Below are 23,594 nucleotides of genomic sequence, written 5' to 3' on the forward strand. Positions count from 1 at the left end.
CTTCCTGTAGCGTTTGAGAAATGTTAAACCTCTTTTCCACAAATTGACAATCAACACGATTCGGCACTATTCTTCAATTGCTACGACATTCACGGTCGCTCCTGCGAAAGTATACATTGGTTATAGAAATAGAAGACGCACGCAGCTTCTATCTTGCGACTAGTCGGCTTGTGCAAAAAGGATCTAAATACATTATGACTTAGCGGTATCAATAAGGGAACTCGTTACTCCACACGAAGCATAGTCATTTAGTAGAAATTAGATTTATTTCCTGAGAGGATTTATAACTGCTTAAATAACACGTCTTTAGTTAGTTAGTTAGTTGTAAGGGCTCGTTTTCTGCAACTCCACGGCTAGCGCGTATTTTGCGTGTGAGCAGGACCTGGATTCACTCCAGCCAACCCAACTCTCCAAAGAATCCCAGCAACCCTTTGATGTTGTCGGTGATCTCTGGGAGTGTTCTCGGCGATCCGAGATGTTTTACCCTGTACTCTTGCACTGCTGGGCAGTGCAGTATCACGTGGGATGCTGTTTCTTCGTCACCCATGCACGCTCTGCATAGGGGGCTGTCCGTAATACCTGTATTAAACAAATGTTTATTAAAATTGCCATGTCCAGTGATGGCAGCCACAACTGTCCGTAGTTGTGCCTTGTTTAATTGAAGCAACCTCCTAGTTACCCTCCTGTTAATCCTAGGTAGGGCTTCTTTTGACTGCCTGCATGTATCGATTTTGTCCCAGGAGGTGCAGTGTTGTGCGTGACTCCTTGTTGCGACCTGTGATCTTAGATAGCTTGCTGGTAGGGGAACGATGGGCTCTGGGCCGATAGCTCTGCTGTCTGACCCTCGGCGGGCTAATTCGTCTGCTGCATCATTCCCCCTCGAACCACTGTGTCCTTTAATCCATTGGAGGATAATGTTATTTGATGTCCCTACTGCATTAAGTTTAAGGTGACATTCATAAATGAGGCCCGAATTGACTATATATATATATAACACGTCTTTACGTTAAGTTCTAATACACTATCAGAATCGAGAGTTCGCTTCGTTCGTTTTGAGTTTTCGACGTTATGGTTGATTCATTTAAGAATTATTGAAGTAAAACGTTATTTCAGTGTACATAATTTACTGTAGTAATTAACTTTGTCAACTTTATTTTAATGCTATTTAATCTTCATGGGCTTGTGTAATATTTGTCCATTATTTAATACAGTATAAATTTTATTTTAAACTAGCTTTGGTCTGCTATTTTTTTCGCGCTGTATTTTAGAAGAAAAACTTAGTATGTAGCCTTATGTTTCCTGCCAGACTATGTTCTATATCTATGCCATATATCAGCGAGATCGGTTCAGGTGTTCCGGAGATACGTAACTAGTAAAAACATCCATTCGGATATCCATCTAAAATTTCACATTTTTAGTACTAGTATAATGATAGAAACAATCACTGGTTTAGCGATACTGTTCACTTTACTTTGAAAAAAGACTGTTTATTTTTTGTAACATAACTATTTAATACATAACAAGACACTACGAAACGTAAACTAACTTTTGGACACAAATTTGTTAAAATATGAAAAAAAAAAACACACTTTCGAAGTAATATTAAAAAAAAGATTTAATAATAAATATTTCACGGCGCCAATACGTGCCAGTGCTATTTAATACGCTGGTGGCGCCATCTATTACATATTAATCAACCATGACGGTAAAACAGAAAGAAAACACAAAAGTTTAAATTAATATCACTGTTTTTTTTATGAATACAGCTACGTTAATGTTTTGTAAACAAAACATTAGAGTAAAGTAAATTATAAGAAATTGTTCAACAAATACGATCGTAGTGTTATTAAACTTGAAAGCAAAAATATTGTAAAGGTTTTTTAGTAGCAAGACTTTAACAACAATTTTGTTTTATATCTGCTGCATAAATTTTTCCCTCTATTCTATTAAGTGATAATACTTCCTAGAAAGAAAGAACAAAATTGTTTAAACTGCAAACTTGTTTACACATTTGTTAATATTTTGTTTCAATCGATGAAAAATGAGAAGGATGTCAATATGTTTTTGTATACTTCTTCGAAAATGTGAACTAGTATAATGGCTATTTACAAATTTCAGGCGTTCGTTTTTCATTAAAACATCTAGTGGGAATCGATTAAATCGAGTTATTGCTTACTTTAATACTAAAAAAAAAATAATCAAAGTCGAAGTAATGTTATTAATAGACAAAACGTAATTTTCATGGTAACGATTAAAAGCCGGCCTCAAATTGCAATTAGCGATTTCCCTTCGCAAACCGCCGCCGCCGCTACTCGCAACTTAATTTTAAACTTCGTTAAAAGTTTATTTAGCAAAGACTCGCAACTCAGACATTCAGTTTTAATAGGTGTTTAGTAATTTTACCATTAATCTCTATTGGAAATTGGAAACATAAACTTTTATTAAATGTCAATAATTTCTCTCTTTCTCTTTCCCTCTACCTCTCTTTTCTTAGCTAGAATAGGTGATGTTTTATGATGGACTGTTGTCGGTGACGTCTTTGTCTGAGATTTGGGAATCACCCACGTATTTTGCATTATTTACTTCAATTCATTTAGCTTCAGTTTTCTATTTTAATACCTAAAGTTAAATCATTATTTTAATTTTCGACGTAAAGTTAGGCTACTAATTGCTTTTAACTCAGAGTTAGTCTGAAGTCAGTTCAAAAGAGGTTTCAATTTATAAACATTTTCCTTAGATGTTAATATTTAGATTCCGATGGCACTAAATTCTTATTCGAAAAAAACGAACTCTAAAATAACAACTGTATCAACAGATCTGTAGTCTCGCATTAACGACGACAAAGTTGTATTAGTTTGTTTTTTTTTTTAATTTTCCATGTTGTTACTTAGAAAGAGCACTTTGTGGCGAAACAAACAAACATTACAAGTACTTCGGTAAGGAAAAAGTTTTTCCATCTAAGCCATTACGCGGCCGCTCGGTTAGACCCGCCCATTGCGGAGTTAGCGACCGGCCTGTAATGCGTTTTAGATTAGACAAAGTTACCGCTCAATTTAAATATTTGTATCGTACTTGGAACATTTGTCTCCTTTTTGTGTATCCCTTTTTATATTCTTTCAGGACATGTAAATTTGCTTACGACTTTTTGAAAAGTGTGGTAACACAAATATCTTCTTAGTAACCAATGTTTTGTAATTTCTTGAAACGATTTCATGTTTGTTCACGCAAAATACGCCCCAGTCGTGAAGTTGCGGAAATCGAACCCTTATAACTAACTTCATGTTGGTTTTAATAAATCAATGTGTATTCACTTAACTGCAAATAAAACTTTTGATAGAACATATGGTATAGTTTGAAAACCCGGCTTAAAAAATTAAATTAACCCAATGTATTTACTAATGTACAAGCATGTAAAATTCCAAAAAGGTTTTATAGACATATTTTATAATATAACCTTTTTAAACACCGTAATAAAACACTAATAAAACGGATACTATTGTAGTATTTTTCAGGGTAATAACTTCGAATCATTTCAACAACTATTTACAAAATGAACTAACAAGACCGCACATACAGCACCAAGTATTTAAGTTAAAATAAGTTTATTAATTAGTAAATATGAGTTAAAACTTCCATGTTTTCAGTACGGCCAAATTATTCACAGTGAACAAAATTACGTCAAGGTCGATTTAATGTTTAGCAGGAGGTTTAAGGACCATCCCATTCAAAGAAGACCCTTGCCATGTATATGTGATACTAAAACTAATCCCACATATTAATATGAAAACATGTTCGAAATTCGAATACAACAAGCGCGGCCTACTTCTTGTTTAACAAGGCTCCGTACCGCAGTTATGGTGTTGAAATTCAAACGAAATTTTGGTAAAAGCCGTGCGTTATACATATTAATGGCCGGGAAAGCCATAAAGTAGGCAGTAAAATATATACCTATAAAGCGTGTACTTCCCTGCCCTAATATTTACTGAACGTTGTTGTGAGGAACAGTAACACGTGGATGTTTTATGTTGTTAAGCTAATCTATCTAATTTTTGTAGTAAGTTTAAAACAAAAAAACGGCAGGATAGATTTTGACGGGATGTTTTACTGGAAGATAGTTTATGCAGGAGTAACATAGTATATTTTTATCCAACGTTGACAAAATTCCTGACGATTGTTACTGTCAAATAATGTTTAAGATAAGAGCGAAAGCATCATTACGTAACTCCGTGAATGAAAAATTTACATTAAACCACTGTCTACGTAAAGTTGTTTTGATATTTAAAGGTTGTTTTTATATTCTTTATAGTATCTTTTTTATCAATTTTTATTTTTAAAGCAAGTTATAATGACGTAAATTAATTACATGTTTATCTTAATATCATATAATGAAGTATTTATTTGATAAAAATAGTGGTATATTATACCATGTCATTGACGCATGATTCACTACGATACAAAACCGGATTAAATAATAATACATACTTGATAATTTGATTTCAATCGTTGGTATTTTTTCATACTATATCTATGTACAGAAATTGAAAAAAATGCTTGCTTCTCATGGTATAGATTTATTTCTTTTTTTATAACCAAATAAATACTCAGTTTTTTTAATACCATGCGGACGAAGCCACGGGTAACAATTACTGTATTATAATATAAAACTCTTAAGTTTAATCGTTCGTGAAATAAATCAGAACATTCCAAGCTGGAGCGTTACTTTACGGCTTAAGGAATATGGCCGGAGTATGTTTCTGATTTAGCTCACGTTCGAGGCGAAATGAAAAGCCTTTGCGCAAAAATATTGTGTGTTGGAGAGATAAACTCCAATTTAGGGATGTTTAAAGTGGGCTTACGTTCTATAACTCAGAATTTATACAAATCACTAAAGATATTAAATAATGTAAAAGAGAGATATCACTATCTTTGCTTCTTTTTAGTCTCAAAATAAAACAAAAAATCTTGGTTATAATTGTTTTAATTAGAACCGTGCGTTTGATGAATTATGGCCAACTAGCTGTCGACCGCGACACCGTCCGCGCAGTATTAAAAAAAAAACATAAAAGTAGCTTATGTGTTCTTCCAGACTATGATCCCCATCTATGCCAAACTTCATCGAGATCCAATGCACCGTTCTGTAGATGACTTCAAACAAACATCCATCCATCCATCCAAACATTAGCATTTATACTGTTAGTCAGATATATGTTAACCTGACGCATTACAAAGTGTTCCCGACGCCGTATAATGTCCAAATCTGTTGTAACAGACGGTGGCTCCTTTCAATATTATGATAATACCGTTTAGTAAGAAATAGTCACAAGAGCGGTTTTCAGTCTTTTTAGCCGACTTCAAAAAGAAGGAGGTTATCAATTCGACTGCATTTTTTTATGTGTGTTACCGCGAAACTCCGCCCCTGGTGGTCCGATTTTGATAAAAATTATTTTAATCGAAAGGAAGTGCTTGCATATGGGTCCAATTTATTTGTTTTTTTTTTTAAGTAGCAAATGCTTACTACTATAAATATCTGACGCGGTATCCAGTAGTTATTCCAGATTTTCAAAACTTGAAAGACTAGCTAAATATTTTTATTGCAAAAAATAGTTATTATTTTTATTAATTGTATATAGTTGATTTTACTCTAGGATAACATTAAAAAAATTAAATACGAGTAAAGTTTGCTTCGCTAAAAATTACACAAAAATAAAAAAACAAGAGTACTCTTGTATTTTTAAACACAAAAGTAAAAAAAAAATTAAAACAAAACTTGTATCATTATGTTAAATAATTCAAAATTTATGACCAAACTTTTCTGTTTCAATGACAAAGATTTAAGAAACACGGCTAATAAATCTAATTTATTCTAAAAACGTTCCCTTGGAACATGTTATTTTTGTACTTACAATGTTTAAGAAGTTTCTACATTTAACAAACAAAACATGATTTAATCTATTTAGTGTCAATATAAGCTTGGTCTAAAATACGTAACTCACGCCTTTAACCCAGAGAGGTAGACAGAGATCACGAACCTCCATTTATTGTGGCCAAATGAATCTCAGCAATAAACATAAAACATTATTGTTATTATTGGCCTAAAATATATACATTTTAATTGAAATATATACTCTATCGTCAAATTAAATTGAAATGAGAAATTATAACAAACCTATCTAAACATTTTTACCTATAAAAGACTGTAAACGTTTTTTTTTTATATAAGAGAAGGGGGCAAACGAGCAGCGGGAACACCAAGGTGTTCATCGACGCCCATAGACATCTGCAATACCAGAGGAATCGCAAATGCGTTGCCGGCCTTTAAGATGGTGATACGTATGTTAAAAATACATAATTCAAATTAAATCAATAAACATCAATGTAATCATTGAATGTATTATTACAAAAAATACTGTTGGTCACTGTTTAGTTAAACCCTTTGACTGCTCATTGATATTATTGACGTCAACGTCGTGATATAATCTCTAATATATAAAATTCTCGTGTCACAGTTTTCGTTCCCGTACTCCTCCGAAACGGCTTGACCGATTCTCATGAAATTTTGTCAGCATATTCAGTAGGTCTGAGAATCGGCCGACATCTATTTTTCATAACCCCCCTCCCCCCATTTTATAACTGCGCGCGGACGGAGTCGCGGGCGACAGCTAGTTCACTATAAATATATATCAATAAAATGCTTTCGGTATAAGTATTTCATAATTTATTGATAAAGATCGCATTTCACAATGCGCATGATACTGTTTCAATAATCAAGATTTGTCAAAAATCCCTTAAACTTAAGTGTTCTTCTAGACTTTGTTCTACAACTGTGCCAAATTTCATCAAGATCCGTTATTTTAATATCCGTATTTATAATATTATTAAGTCTAGCAGTCGTCCGCGACTCGGTTCGCGCGGTACGATCTATGTGGCGATTAATGGAATAGGCCTACGTCCATCAATAGAAGATTCTTACCTAAAACAGTATTGACGTCTTAGACTAAAATACGCTCATCAGATAAAACGAAAACATGCTTTACTTATAATGATTTGCATAAAATTTAACCTTGTTACCCTTATCAGACAATTAATATGTTATCACCCGCATGCAGACAGAACAACAAGTATTATCTTTAAAGAATAACAATTTTATGAGACATCTTAAACATTATGCAAAACTAGCTTTTACCCGCGACTTCGTCCGCGCGGAATAAAAAAAATGCACACAAGATAAAAAAGTTCCTATGTCCGGCTCCTAGTTTTAAGCTACCTCCCCATAAATTTTCAGCTAAATCAGTTCGACCAATCTTGAGTTATAAATAGTGTAACTAACACGACTTTCTTTTATATATATAGACTAGCTTTTCCCCGCGACTCCGTCCGCGCGGAATAAAAAATAGAAAACAGGGTAAACATTATCCTATGTCCGTTTCCTGGTTCTAAGCTACCTGCCCACCAATTTTCAGTCAAATCGATTCAGCCGTTCTTGAGTTATAAATAGTGTAACTAACACGACTTTCTTTTATATATACAGATAATCATGATGTATCACAAATGTTTTTTTAGGTTGAAAAATTACTGATTAAAATTTTTAATTCTACTTATATTTATAAAATGCTTAACTTTTTAATACTTTAATAACAATATTTGTAGTTGTTTCGTATAAATCCTTATATCAATAAAAATATCAAATAAAACATTTATTACCTAAATAACTACTAGTTAAGACTAAGATGAACAATATTGGTCATATTACGAATTAAATTGGTAATCGTAGCCTACGCGTTAACTAGATATTGTTAATTGCTATCATAAAACGTGTGGAAAGTGTAATATGCATCTTATTTAACAGATTGGAGTCATTTATATCCATAAGCGAAGCAATTAGAAGAAATGTGGAGTCGTGTTGCCGACTGAAAGGCGCCTTGTGAAGCAATTTATTCTAAACGTTGTAAGTAACCTCGAGTCAGCAGTCTAACAACATATTATTGTATTTATTAAGTAACTTGTTACCCCAAAATTCCTTGAGACTATCAAACAAAAACAACGGCAGTAAGCTTACAAAATGAAAGGTTCACTAGTATGATACCTGATAATGTTGATGCATAAATGAAAATTATTACTTTAAGTTATCTCAAATTAGTATCTATTAATATTTATCTCTTTAACAGTAGTAGACGGTAGCAACAATAACATATGTTGCACGAATGGGCCGGCTTGCCAGTACAATACTACGACCACACAGAAGAAAGGCGTGAAGTGGAAGCAATTCCTTGTTTCGTCTGACGAGTGTGCGTGCCGAAGGCCTAATTTTAGTCCCCTTCTCCTTCTCACCCTTTTCTTATAAGGCTGGGATGGGAAGGGGAAGTGGATTTGACGGAGGAGAAGATGCATAAGAAGCGGAAATATTCTCAGGCTTAGCGTCTCCCCTCCGTCGATTAGAGGTAGGCAACGCATCTGCCATTTCGGATTTCTATGGGCTGTGGTCGCTTCGCTATTTCGGCGAATTTAATGATACCGCGCTCGTTTGTCACCTTATGATGTAAAAAAAGTATCGACGGGAAATCGAATACCTCTGATGTGCAAAAACGCGATCGAAAGGTTCGTTCATAAAAATTGTCCTAAATAAAAAAAAATCAAAAATAGAAGAAGTACCAGTTTTGTCAGTTCGCTTCAAGATATAATAAAATTTAATAAAGTAAAAAGTTTTTGTATGCATTTTTTTGTGAATAGTACACAGGTGGTAGAAATTGATTTTGTTCCGCCACGACGTCGACAGTGCGACAGGAGCTTTTGAATAAGATGACTTCATTTGTAACACTTGTTCCAAAGCCACGGCGCCAATATATACAGCGTGTTCCAATCTGTCAATTTCACAGAAATTCGTTGAAAGAATATTATACATTGGTTAGCTTAAAGAATTTAGTTCCATTAAAATTTGATCAAAATTTAATGTTTCTAAAATTAGTTAATGACATTCATCTTAATGTACAACCAACAATCACATTATCACGTTTTGGCTCGTTCTACGACTTAATATCCGGTGGAACAAACTTTACTTAGCAAGCGATGTTATGTGCTGAAAATTTACTTTAATAATACAGTGAAAACTTGCCTCGTTCGTGGATTCCAACAATTTAATACATGTTGTTCGGATGATTGGAAATGTTAAGCTGAAACTTTGTCTATCTGAAACTTTGACATTCTGTGTGCTATTGTATCATTAAAAAATTATAACATCGCCAGAATTTTCATCATCTTCCTTTTGCTTATCCCTGTTCCTTATGCTATATATGTGACGTCAACGTCATAAATAAAAAAAATATCTACATACACTAAAAACTTGAAGCTATTTTTAGGTTTGCTGAACTCGAAAACGCAATAAATTAGACTAAGATAGTTGTAGGATGAAGACATTAGCGCAAGCTGCGCCGCGCGCCTGCCGCCTGCTAATGAAAGCGTTTGAGGCAATTTTATGAAAACCTATTATCATTTTTATACTATATTATATTCATTGTGTTCTTTAAAGAAAAAGACTTCTCGTTTCATCTCTGATAACTCTTTATCATCATTAACATTATTATTAAACATATACATCGTTTGCTTTAAGTTCGTAGTTGTATTCTGAACTAATGCCCTACATACACAAGACAACGTAGAACTTCAAAACCCTAAGACTTCAGTCGCTAAACGACTTACGCAATGCGATATCATAGAGGTTCGTATGCGTACGATATTTTGTTCTTTACTCACCAAAACCAGTCAATTGCAACCTGTTTGTCGTCGTAAGAAACGTGGCTGCGTTATTTAAGATGGCGAAGCGAATTTATACAGTTGACATGTGACGACTCGCGTTGGCGATTCAGCGTTGTGTGTATGGAGCGCGCGCTACGCGATATTCGTGACGCAAGGATACACATTGGTTTAAAAGATTTACATTGCTTTATGTACGTAGGAGCCAAGAGTGCTACTACTATAATATTAATAAAGCTACGTGCAGGATGCATCACACATTTGATGCCATATTAAGTTATATTAATATTATAGACTGTAGGAGATTGATGTCTTCCGAACGTACGAGTATTAAACTAATTAGCATTATACCTATATATATGACCAACATGAAATAATAAAATTAATCATTTTGAACAGAAAAACAATAAAAAAATGTACAATAAATATTCACTTCTTTGAAATATTCTAATGCAATATCAAACAAACAATACCTAAAATACTAATTCATGAACTTCTTGTGTACAAGTTTGGTCTAAAGTTGGACCTCATTAGAGAACCTCCCCATTAAGTTAGGAATAACCGTTATCATTACATAATATTAGGGTACACAAACTTACATTACAATCTACATTTGGAACGGCTACTGAGCGTAGCTATTAAATCTGACTAATTAGCGTGAAAATTATAGAGTTCGGAATTTGTAGATCCAGTTCGTAATTCTTCAGGCGTATGCACCGGTTTACTACTATTAATGATCAAAGCATAACTATTACATTCTCTTTTGAGTTATTAATTTACAAAAATCGATAGCGAATGAAACAATCTTGACCACACCACAAATAAAGGCATGACTTATCAAGAAAGATCTGTATAAACTTCTTAACCTTACTTATTAATTTATTATTGTTTATTATATTTGTGTTGTAATACATATAACATACAGAATTATAAAAATGCTTTGTCTTATATCATTCAGGATTATTTGATTATATGATCAATATAACAAATTATTTATTTTTAAAAAATGGTATTATCTCAGACAACATTTAATAATGTTAGTTCAGATAAGCACCTATTACTTACGAACGATAAACTGTATGTAATCGAAAAAAAACAAATGTATAGTTCCCTCCGGTTAGATATTTATTTTTGTGAATCTAATTAACTATCTTCTATACATTATTAGTACTATTTTTTGTTACTTTTTCATCCAGTGAAGTATTAAAAGCTATTATAATTATATCTCTTTTAATACTTGGTATTTCTGTAGATTTCTCAATATCTTTGCTAACGTTACTTAAGTTATTATATTTTTCTTCAAAATATCTTAACCTCGGTGTAAAATGCTTTAAATTATTGTGACCAGTCATTCTATTAATTATTTCAATTGATGCATTATTCTGTTGTTCTATTTTATTAGACATTTTTGCTATAACATCTAGAAAATTAGCTTTGCTCTGTAAAATAATATTTGGATCATCTACATTTTCATTTTGTATCGTTGTTTCTTCCAATGTTGATGCAGTAGTTGTAAAATAAAATTTCAGTGAATCCTTAAATTCTGTTGTATTAACAAACGTTCCATTTTGAACTATCGCATTTTTGGCCCGATACATATTTGAAACTGTTGATGTTTTTTCATTAACTGATTGATTTAAAGTATTATTGTCCTCCATGCTTACTAGATTGGTGAGCCCTTCGAAACTACTTTCTATTAAATTATCAATCACGGACTCCACGGACATATTAGGACTATCAGTATCAGTTTGATATAAGTATAATGTTTCAACATTTATTGCTTCCTCGTTAGTGAACTTTGAAGCATCTCTTTTAAAGTATTTTGGAGAAGTATACTTTGTAGGATCATTTTCAGTAAACATATAATATTTTTTAGATCTATTCTCGTCAATTTTTAGCGGTGGAATTCCTTCAATTAATTGCCTACTATGTATCCAATGTTTCCCTTTCGGCCATCTTTGATTAGACATATCATAATTTTCATGTTTTTGTTTATCAGCTTTTACATTTTTCACTTGTTCTCTTAAATTGTACCTCATTTCCACTTTAGGCAATCTTTTGTATTTAAATACCATCTTATATCGATCTTTAAGAGGATTAGTTTTGAACATTTCGTTTTTAATTACCTCGTCTTCACCGATAGCTGTAATAAAATTATCTATTTGAATATAAAAGCTCAAATTTCTGCAATGAAATAGAATCACTAACCACTGTACCTTTCTTTATTCCAAGATTGCCGTCTAGAAAATCATCGATATAATTATTCCTAGTTTGTTCTTCACCGTTATCAACAACATATGCAGAATTTGCTGTAACATTAAATTCCGTCCGAGATGGAGGATGGACTACCGGAGTGTTTGGATACTTTTTTCGCATGTCGTTCGTTTTCATACAACCACTCGGATAGCAGTACATTGGATGATCTCGGCACATTTGTACACAAACGCAAACGGGTGGAGTTTTATGAAATTCGGTGAAAATAAGATTGAAAAAATGTTCAACAAGAACAATATGATGTTTGAAGTCGCATGACCTGGAAGTGTTTGGTTTCCGAACTACAGAAACATATTGACTAAAAGCATCTGAAACTGATTTAAGCATGTTTTCAATACAATTATACTGATGAAACATATATTTAGAGATGATGATTATGATATTTACTCACCCTTAATATTTAATAAAAGAACCGACACAAGTATATTTCGTAAATAACAACTCATTTCGTTAGAATCAATTCTTATCTAAATGATCTTTTCTCACTTAAAACATTATTAAGCTCTCTAATGCGATATTTTTGAATACAAAACAATGTCCGTATAGGAAGACACATTGAAGATTAACTGTCATTTGTTAGTCTCACAAACGGAAATATTTCAAGCAACATAAAATGTTTGTTTGTACAGACAGACATAATAGTGTTGGTTTGTTAAATATTTTGTATCAAACTTCCTGCTAATATTCGAATTTTAAGCTATTTTTAAAATAATTAATTAATTTGTTATTATTTATAAAAGTTCGACAAATAAGAAATTAAAATACAGGTTCAAATTTAGAGCACATAATTTAAATCTTTAATTCAATATAGTGTTTGTACATAATAAAAATATTTACCTGTCACTATGTACGGCAACCACTTTCTAATTTAACTGCGACTTTACTGCCGTCTTTATAGCGCTCTCTGCCATTAACCTGTGTTACGTCTGGCTTTCACCAATGTCTTCTCTGAATTTTAACGCAATTCCTGTTGTAACGCTAGATCTAGGTTATATGGGACTCGGTGGAGTGTGACCTAAATTTTTACGTACTTCTTAGCATTCACAAGTAAAAATACATAGTAGATTCGTTGTTTATATCATGTAGTCGTGTTTTTTATTATAAATGAGATAAAATTGTAGGTGCAAAAGTGTGCAAAAGTTATCTTGGTTTAGGACATTATCGATTTAAAAATTACTTCCATTTATTTTTCTTACAACGACTCTAAAGCATTTTAAAATAATTTTATTCCGTCATATGCAGTATAATATGGATTCCAAAACTACGTACAAACGTACAAACTTTCAGGCCCCGTTCAGACATAACGAGGTACGTTCGAACGCAAACTAACATGAACTGCGAGCTCCGAACACAATTCACGCTATAGACAGACTGGTTAGGATAAAGTTAGGACACAGCTCGTTTCATATAGACCAGCCTAGTTAATGAATATGTCGCTGATGGATAATACAAAACCATACACGTCAAAGCCCAAATGAAATTATTAAAAACAAAAAGTTCAATAGACATTTTTTTTTAATTTACCTCAGCTCTGTGCAGCGTCTTCGAAAGGTCCAAATGTTTGCCGTATAGTTAAAAATATACGGTTATAAACACGGTTATAAATACGGTTATAACGTAGTTATAAATACGGTTCCTTGGTTTAATATTAAAATCAACGGACTTATCTTGTGCTAACACTTCTCGATGTAATAGTTCGCACGTGGTAACGTTTTCGCTATAAAAAACCCCAACTTAGGCTCAAACGTGATATTACAATTCCAAATCGACCCTTTGAGATGCCGATTCTTGTGTATTCTCGTATAATATCAGTTACTAGCTCAAACGTACTGTAAATAAATTATTCATAGGATATATATCAAAAGCGAGGTGATATGTGGCAAAAGTGGAACTTACTGACTTTTTTATTTCAATATTCGACACACAACAGCAAACACTTTGAATGCTATGAGTACACTTGAGCACTTTGTTGTTTAATTTTCCTGACACTAAGCTTTTAATGGATACTTTACGATTCAATAAACATTCTCTTACTTCTTTACCTCTTGTACCGTGGATTTCTGAGACGAAAATCTTCGTTTAAAATATTGTGTCATCTCCGCATGCATTTTCGGCATGCGCATTGCATTATTCATCTAACTGCATAGGTGAAGTGCCAGAACGTGACATGGCTTCGTTAAAGCCTAACTGAGGGGATTCTAATGACTTTCAATTTGGCAACGCGAATCAAATAATTATTATTTATTTACTTAGACGTTATCTCTCATTTACCGTAATTTTTACGTGAATTTTCAAGTTTTTAGACGCGTCGTTTACCATCTTTGGTTATATTGTGAAACGGTTATGTGAAAGGTTTAACATTTGTAATAATAGATTAGTATTTCGTATTGAAAAATGTATTACCAAAAAGTAAATTGGATGCTGTGGATTGGTCAAGTTTCCACAACTAGTTTTCAACGCGGAGTCAATTTCACATTTGATGTTTTTGAGTTATCACCGAACAATTTTTTCTTGATAGTAAATATTAATAAGCAAAAAAAATACAGTCGAATTGATAACATCCTTTTTTTTGATGTCGGCTAAAAAATACAGACGGTGCCCGCGACTTCGTCCTCGTGAAATATTAGCTTCAGGTAGCATTTTTAATTATTTAGCTTAAATATTTTATTTTAAATTATAAGACATTTCAACAAAACATATTACACTTATATTTATTTATACTTATATTTTCCATACAAACTTTCATCCCCTATTCCTTATTGTTATTTTACACCCTTAGAAGTTTTATAAACTTTGTAAGTCATCTATATATATAAAAGAAAGTTGTGTTAGTTACACTATTTATAACTCAAGAACGGCTGAATCGATTTGACTGAAAATTGATGGGGAGGTAGCTTAGAACCAGGAAACGGACATAGGATAATTTTTACCCCGTTTTCTATTTTTTTTTTTATTCCGCGCGGACGGAGTCGCGGGTAAAAGCTAGTATTTATATATATCAAATTAAAAACCTAAAAAAAAACAACTTCCGAGCTTCTAGGTCTAAAATAACAATACTCCCATACAACTTTTTATATTTCCTTTCACCCTAAAAAAGTGGCAGCAAAAAGTATCCTTTCTCAATCTTTAGACTATGATACTTTCATTTAAATTAGTAGTTGGAAGGAAACGCGCGACAGACAGACACAGGTACATTCGCATTTATAATATTACTAGCTGTCGCCCGCGACTCCGTCCGCGCGCAGTTAAAAAAAAAATGGGGGGGGAGTTATGAAAAATAGATGTTGGCCGATTCTCAGACCTACTCAATATGCTCACAAAATTTCATGAGAATCGGTCAAGCCTAGTTTCGGAGGAGTACGGGAACGAACATTGTGACACGAGAATTTTATATATAAGATTAAGGATAAACGGCTAGACCTAAATTTTTACTAATTATTATTTATTTATTCATAAATAATATATTTGAATACTTATTATCCTATATTCCGGACAAAAAGGTTATTGTATACGTGAATTACAATCTTGAACAATAAGGACAGAATTGGATCAATGCTTATGAATAAATAATTTCAATATTACATAATAATTTGCGGCGATATTCTGGGATTACTTTCATATACTTTAATCTTATCTGTCATTTAGATTAATTAAATTAGACAGAATTATTTCTATGATTAGTAATGACTAATCATAAAAAAATGAAAAATCTTTTTTCAATAAATTATATCTTATATCATAATAAGTATTATGAAAAGGTTTCAAGAATATTTATTTCATCATCGCTGACGCTTGATATACGAACACATTTGTGAAGTCTTGGTATTTACCTTATTTGTCTATAAACTCTAGCATATAAATTTTGTTTAATGGCTCTAGAAGGTAATAAATCTTGGTCTGAACAGTCAAGATGCCTCCTAGTACTGTTGATGGTTACATTAAGTAAATCTCTCCTTCGTTTGCCACCTTTTCATAAAAAAATTAAACATTCGACTACCTTGTGTTTTATATCACTACAAATAGATAATTTTTGTGACGGTAACTTATTACTCATAATTATATTAATATTATAGAGTAGATTTGTTTGTTTGTTTGCAATGAACAGACTTCAAATCTAACCCGGTTTGAAAAAATTCTTTCATCGTTAGAAAGCTATACATTATCACTGAGTGAGATAGGCTATGTTTTATTTTAACTAAAGTTTATTAAAATGCGTATTTTTGAACCCATGTGCTAATAATTATTTAAATTTTTCATATCATTGTCACCCGCGCGAAGCCGGGCGAGTCGCTAGTTGTAGATAACCGAACAAGTATTTAAGAAACCGCGATATGGTTATCAGAAAATATGTTCATTTTGCCACTGAGACTATAATTTTTACATGACTAGTTACTACTTGGCCTGTGTGGATATAAAATAATAAGAAAAATGATTCTGACAACGCTTGTAATTATTATCGGTGCTTTATCAGCAATCTATTATTTAATCAGTATGTACAATGAAGTGTACTGGAAAAAACGTGGCATAAAATTCCATTCAAAGAACAAAGTCTTTGGCCCGATGGGTGAGTTCATGACCTCGAATCGACCGCTATTTCAAATTTTTAATGAAATTTATAAAATGTATCCAGATGAACCTGTTGTCGCAGTAGGTTCTCCGTTTACTCCCACGCTTTACATCAAGGATTTAACCAATATAAATCACGTTTTAAATGTAGATTTTAATTCATTCAGTCATAGAGGATTTGATGTTAATGAAGGAGACCTTCTCGCAGACAACGTTGTTTTCATGAATGGTAATAGATGGAAATTGATGCGTCAATATATGACACCTCTCTTTACATCCACCAAATTAAAGAGCATGTATTATATACTAGATCGTAGTGCATTGGATTTTGTAGAATATTTAAAAATGAGACCGGAACTGTTACAGAAAGATACTTACCAAACTCTTACCACATTTTGTAGTGCTGCTATCGGAGCTTCTGTCTTTGGTATAGAAAATCAGTCTGTTTTTGACTCACCTTTCCTTGATATGGCAAACAAAGCCTTTGCATCCACATTTAAGAATAACTTTCGGCTTGCCATTGCCAATACTTGCCCGATATTGTTTAAAATGTTGGGATTAAAGTTTTTTCAAGATCACGAAGACTTCTTCATCGGAGCAATAAAACAGATTATTCAAAAACGACAAGAAGAAAATGTTAAAAAGCACGATTTCGCCGATTTGTGCGTTGGTTTGAAAAATAAGGGCGCATTAAAAGATCAGGACACGGGCTTAGAAATACAACCAACTGATGAAATATTAGCAGCTCAAGCGTTCTTCTTCTTCGTTGCTGGAGTAGAACCCTCTGCCTCATCAATGTTTGCCATATTAGTAGAGTTAGGCAGGAATCCGGAAAAACTAAGGCGGCTTCATGAAGAAATCGACAATTCATTCGAAAAATATGATAAAATGACATATGATACCATCACTGAAATGGAATATCTCGACATGGTGTTCAATGAAGCATTAAGAATGTATCCGCCTATAGGAATCTTGATAAGACAATGTATACGAGACTCTGTATTACCAACTGGCAACATAAAAGTTGAAGCTGGAACGAAGATATTTACCCCACTGTTCGAAATTCATCATGATCCAAACCTTTACCCGGATCCTGGAGTATTTAACCCAGAGAGATTTTCACGTGAAAATTCAAAGAATATAAATAATAATGCCTTTATGGCTTTCGGTGAAGGAAAGAGATTGTGCATCGGTGTCAGATATGCGACTCTGCAAGTGAAAGCTGGTTTAGTTCACTTGTTACGTCACTTTACTGTAAAAACTCATATCGGTAAAGGTGGAATCAAATACATAAAAAAGAATATACAAATAAGGCCGACTAATGTAGACGTTCAAATTATACCAAGAGATTTGCGTAAAAATTTATAAATTCGTTTTAATTATATTTAAATGCGGAAGTTACTATTACATAAGATATAATTAATGTGTGTTGCAATGTTTGTCATTTCTATTATCATGTAAATCATACTTAATTTATAATAAATGGTTGTTACCTATGTAAAAGTATTTTTTTTTCTCTAATTCTAATAAAAATAAAACCTTTACTATCCACACCATAAATGATCTGTGCGTTCTACAGTTACAATTTCGCCCTTTTCGTAAAAGGAAAGGACGAGAAGGAGAAGACTAGAGGACGCATACGGACGTTGAACACTTGATTTGTAATCAGCAGAGCACATACACATAGTACACGTAAGTATTAAGGATTAAAACTCCATACAACTACTAAAACACCAACAATCACCCAAAATCAATGTAAGACCAAAGAAATATGCACGACGACTAACAATAGTTACAATTAAGGTCGCAATTGACAGCAATGATATTAACTATTCGTCGATTGAGTATTTATGACAATATCACAAAACCAAGTTCTACGAGTATTACAATTTGCGAAATTAATAAAGTTTTTCTTAATCCTTTGAGGATGAAGTCGCGTGCAAAAGCTGGTAATATTAAAAAGGGGAAAATTCTTAGATTTGTTAGACTGGCTAGGATAAAGTTTAGATACAGCTGTTATCATATAGATCAGACTTATTTAATGAACATTGCGCTGATGGATAATATATAACCATAAATGAAATAGCCATTTTAAACACTGATTGTAGCATCATGACTTCTTCTGTAGCCCTTTGTGGATGTTGGTTTCGTCAATAAATTCCATCCATCTCAGTCTATTAATGCCCTTCAAGTTACTACGCCGTCAATTTTTACGTTATGGTTTTCATCTGCTGCCCATATAAGCTTTGGTCTTCTCCCATCTCGGCGACCTTCGCCAACAAGTCCTATGACAGTTTGGGGAAAATACGAATCGAATATTAAAGCTACATGAGGTCACAATGCAATAACATACATTATAGAACAAGTTTGCAAACTTTGTATGTCATATTTAGATATGTCAAATAAAAAACCTAAAAGATAACCTCCGAGCTTCTAGCTCTAAAATTACAATACTTCCTTTCTTCAACTTTACATCCCTCCTTTCAACTCCTTACAACCCTTTTTAGCATTAAAAAGTAACATATGTACTTTCCCAAGCTCTAGACGATATCTCTATAATTTTCATTTGAATAGGTTCAGGAAACGTTGCCCCTCCCTGCGGGCAATATTAGGCGATCAAAGTCACAGAAAGGGCAATGTAGAGGGCAATGTTTGGAATCTCTCTGCGAGATCGCGTCAGAAATGATGTGATCCGCAGCAGAACCAAAGTAACTGACATTGCCCGAAGAATTTTAAAACCTCAAGTGGCGATGGGCCGGCCATATTGCCGCAATTGCCGCAAAGTACTGGAATGGCGGCCTCGCACGCACCTTCGGCAAGATGGACCGATGATCTGGTCAAGGTTGCGGGAGTATCCTAGATGCGAGTTGCACAGGGCCGATCATCGTGACCATCTTTGGGGGAGGCCTATGCCCAGCAGTGGGCGTTACGTGGCTGAGAAGAAGAAGAAGTTTCCGTAGCTGGGCATGAATGCACGACAGATAGACAGAGTTAGTTTTGACTTGATAACATTAGTAAGGATTAACGGGATTATTTATTTGAATACTTATCATCCTATATTCCATACTAAGGCAGTCTTTTATACTTGAATTACAATATTTAACAGTAAGAATGGACTTGAAACAATGCTTATGAGTATATTTTCGATGTTACACAATTATTTTCGGCCGTATATTGGGATTAGATAAATGTACTTTTTTTGTTAATAACCTTATCTATCTGTAATTTTGTTCAATTAGATTCATGTCTATGATAAGTAATGACTAAGCATAAAAAGTTTAAAAAACTTATTCAATAATTAATATCTTATCAGAATAAGTATTATTAAAAGGCTTCAAGAATGTTTATGCCGTTGCCGTGACGCTTGATAAACGATCATGGATTATTATTATAAGTACGTAGTATTTTACTTAATTTTCATTGAAGTCTAGCATCTAAATTTTGCGAAATGGCTCATGAAGTTAATCTTAGTCTGAATAGTACAGATGGCACCGAGTACTGTTCATGGTAATATTAAGTAAATCGTTTGTTAGTTAGCCACCTTTTCATATAAAAATATTAACATATTATTAACCTTGTGTTTTATATCTCTACAAGCAGATAATTTGGTAGCGGTAACTTATTGCTGATATCTATACTCATATTAAAAAGAAGATTTGTTTGTTTGTTGGCATTGAACAGGTTCCGAAACTATTTAACCGATTTAAAAAAATCTTTCATCATTAGAAAGCTACGTTATCACTGAGTGAGTTAGGCTATATTTTATTTTAACTAAAGTTTAGTTAGCATTATTACACTACCTATTTATGAAGCCGTGTGTTAAAATTTTCTTAAATTTTGCATATACTTTGTCACCCGAGCGAAGCCGGGCGTATCGCTAGTTTTAGATAACCGAAGAAGTATATAAGACGCCGCGCTATGAATATCAGTTATGTTCATTTTGCCAGTGAAACTATAACTTTACGTGCCTGGATTTTGCTTGGCCTGTGTGGATACAAGAAAATAAGAAAAATGATTCTAACAACGCTTATAATTATGGGTGCTTTGTATGTAATTTATTATTTAATTGGATTATACAATGAAGTGTACTGGAAAAAACGTGGCATTAAATTCCATTCGAAGAACAAAGTCTTTGGCCCGATGGGTGAGTTCATAACTTCGAATCGACCGCTGTTTCAAATTTTTAATGAAATTTATAAAATGTATCCAGACGAGCCTGTTGTCGCATTGGGTTCACTGTTTACTCCCACTCTTTACGTCAAGGATTTAACCAATGTAAACCACGTTCTAAATGTCGATTTTAATTCATTCAGTCATAGAGGATTTGATGTTAATGAAGGAGATAAACTTGCCGACAACGTGCTATTTATGAATGGCAATAGATGGAAATTGATGCGTCAATCTATGACTCCTCTCTTTACATCGAGCAAATTAAAGAGCATGTATTATATACTAGATCGTAGTGCATTGGATTTTGTAGAATATTTAAAAAAGAGACCGGAACTGTTACAGAAAGATACTTTCCAAACTCTTAGCACTTTTTGTAGTGCCGCTATAGGAGCTTCTGTCTTTGGTATAGAAAATGAGTCTGTTTTTGACTCACCTTTCCTTGATATGGCAAACAAAGCTTTTGCTTCTACATTTAAGAACAACTTTCTGCTTGCCATTGCCAATACGTACCCTAAATTGTTTAATCTGTTTGGATTTAAGTTTTTTAAAGATCATGAAGATTTCTTCATCGGAGCTATAAAACAGATTATTAAAAAACGACAAGAAGAAAATGTTAAAAAGCACGATTTCGCCGATTTATGTGTTGGTTTGAAAAGTAAGGGTACATTAAAAGATGACGGAACAGGCTTAAAAATACAACCAACTGATGAAATATTGGCAGCTCAAGCATTCTTCTTCTTTGTCGCCGGAGTAGAACCCTCTGCCGCATCTATGTTTGGTATATTAGTCGAGTTGGGCAGGAATCCAGAACAACTAAGGCGGCTTCATGAAGAAATCGACAATTCATTCGAGAAATATGATAAAATGACATATGATACCATCACTGAAATGGAATATCTCGACATGGTGTTCAATGAAGCATTAAGAATGTATCCGCCTATAGGAATCTTGATGCGACAATGCATTAAGGACACTGTATTACCAACTGGTAATATAAAAGTTGAAGCTGGAACGAAGATATTTAGCCCACTGTTTGAAATCCATCACGATCCAAAACTTTACCCGGATCCTGAAGTTTTTAACCCAGAGAGATTTTCACGTGAAAATTCAAAGAATATAAATAATAATGCCTTTATGGCTTTCGGTGAAGGAAAGAGATTGTGCATCGGTGTCAGATATGCGACTCTGCAAGTGAAAGCTGGTTTAGTTCACTTGTTACGTCATTTTACTGTAAAAACTCACATCGGTAAAGGTGGAATCAAATACATAAAAAAGAATATACAAATAAGGCCGACTAATGTAGACGTTCAAATTATACCAAGAGATTTGCGTAAAAATTTATAAATTCGTTTTAATTATATTTATATGCGGAAGATCCTATTACATAAGATATAATTAATGTGTGTTGCAATGTTTCTCATTTCTATTATCATGTAAATCATACTTAATTTATAATAAATGGTTGTTACCTATGTAAAAGTATTTCTTTGTTTAATTCATATACCAAAAGTATTTATGTATTATAAGTATTTATGACAATATCACAAAACCTAGTTCTACGAGTATTACAATTTGCGAAATTAATAAAGTTTTTTAAAAGCTAGTAATATTAAAAAAAGAGAATGATTTTTATTTTTGTAAGCAACAAATAAACTGAAAAATTAGTGAACTGACTGATCCTTTTCTTTTTCCGAACTTAGTTTTAAAAATTAGTATTGTTACTAACACTCAAAGACACATGAAAACCCCTACTCAATACTAGATAGCGATAGAGGTACTACTGTGGAACTATATAGAAGTATCTCGAAAACCGGGTACATGCGTCATCGTTTCGGAATCATTCAACCCGGTCGATCATGTTCGCGCGAGTCTGGTACCTTCCAGAAAAGAACTTTCTGGAATGGTCTTGGTCGTCCTAAATAAATAGCCGCAGTGAGGCGAGCAAGTCAGTTCAGTTTGAGCTACCTTCGAGGCGACTTCGAAGTTAAAACTAGTTATCAAGAGTGATACCAGTGAAACCTACGACATGGCTACGACCTAAGACATAATCAGTGCTTAGTGTTTGTACCTAGTGCTTTGTGTTAGACCTAATGCTAGTGAATAAAGTCTTCTAAAGAGTCAGCAGGTCTTTCGCTCCATATCCTTCGAACCCTAACACGTAACAGTATAATATTTTTGGTATACTTTACGCCTGATAAAAAATTTCTGGGTAACTTACTTCTGGTTACTGATAAATAATCAATGTTTCAGCATTAAATATAACATGATTTATTTAATCACTTTAGAAGCAATACAAGTTGAAGACAAAAACAAATATTACTGCATGTGAGTTTATGTTTAAAGTTTTTTTGTTGTAATTTTTTGTTTTAATTTATTCGACAATCTCAATGCAAAAAATCCACCTTTATTATGGACCGTTGATGTTGTTAGATCTTCAGATAATACCACAACTTGCTTTATTATAATGACTTGCGTATAACTTAATGCTATAAGACATTTGATATGTTATCAATTTTGATAAATTGTCTTTCTGAGTAATACCCACGTAAAAACAAAACAAATCCATTTCTAAAGAAAAAAAAATATTGAGACATATTAAAATGTCGTGCAAAAAACCATTATGTATGAAACAATTTGTTTTAAGGGTATATTCGCAGAAATAGCGAAGCAACTGCTGCCCACAGATATTCGCAATAGCAGATGTATCGCCTACCTTTAATAAACGGAAGGGGGAACGCACGGAGAAGGTATGTTTCACCTTTCTATGCGTCCACTACCCGTTAAATTTACTTCCAGAAAGAGGTGGGAAGGGAAAGACGAGTAAAATTAGACCTCCT

The 23,594-nt window shown here is 33.3% G+C and overlaps 3 protein-coding genes across 3 annotated transcripts; 2 read left to right on the top strand and 1 right to left on the bottom strand.

Moving 5' to 3' along the window:
* Nucleotides 1-10,901: 10,901 nt before the first annotated feature.
* LOC106711020 lies at nt 10,902-12,348 on the bottom strand. Its single transcript, XM_014503232.2, has 2 exons — nt 11,964-12,348; nt 10,902-11,890 (listed from the first exon to the last, which is right to left on the bottom strand). Exons 1-2 carry the CDS (start codon nt 12,346-12,348, stop codon nt 10,902-10,904), a joined length of 1,374 nt encoding a protein of 457 aa, XP_014358718.2.
* A 4,101-nt stretch (nt 12,349-16,449) lies between these two features.
* LOC123723532 (cytochrome P450 6B5-like) lies at nt 16,450-17,976 on the top strand. The gene has a single exon (XM_045686512.1). The coding sequence runs from the start codon at nt 16,450-16,452 to the stop codon at nt 17,953-17,955; it is 1,506 nt and encodes a 501-aa protein (XP_045542468.1). The 3' UTR covers nt 17,956-17,976.
* Nucleotides 17,977-20,547: 2,571 nt separating this feature from the next.
* On the top strand, nt 20,548-22,101 carry LOC106711019 (cytochrome P450 6B5). Its single transcript, XM_014503231.2, has one exon. It carries the CDS (start codon nt 20,599-20,601, stop codon nt 22,099-22,101), a length of 1,503 nt encoding a protein of 500 aa, XP_014358717.2. The 5' UTR covers nt 20,548-20,598.
* Nucleotides 22,102-23,594: the final 1,493 nt, after the last annotated feature.

This window comes from Papilio machaon, chromosome 3, assembly GCF_912999745.1.
Source record: "Papilio machaon chromosome 3, ilPapMach1.1, whole genome shotgun sequence".
NCBI lineage: Eukaryota > Metazoa > Arthropoda > Insecta > Lepidoptera > Papilionidae > Papilio > Papilio machaon.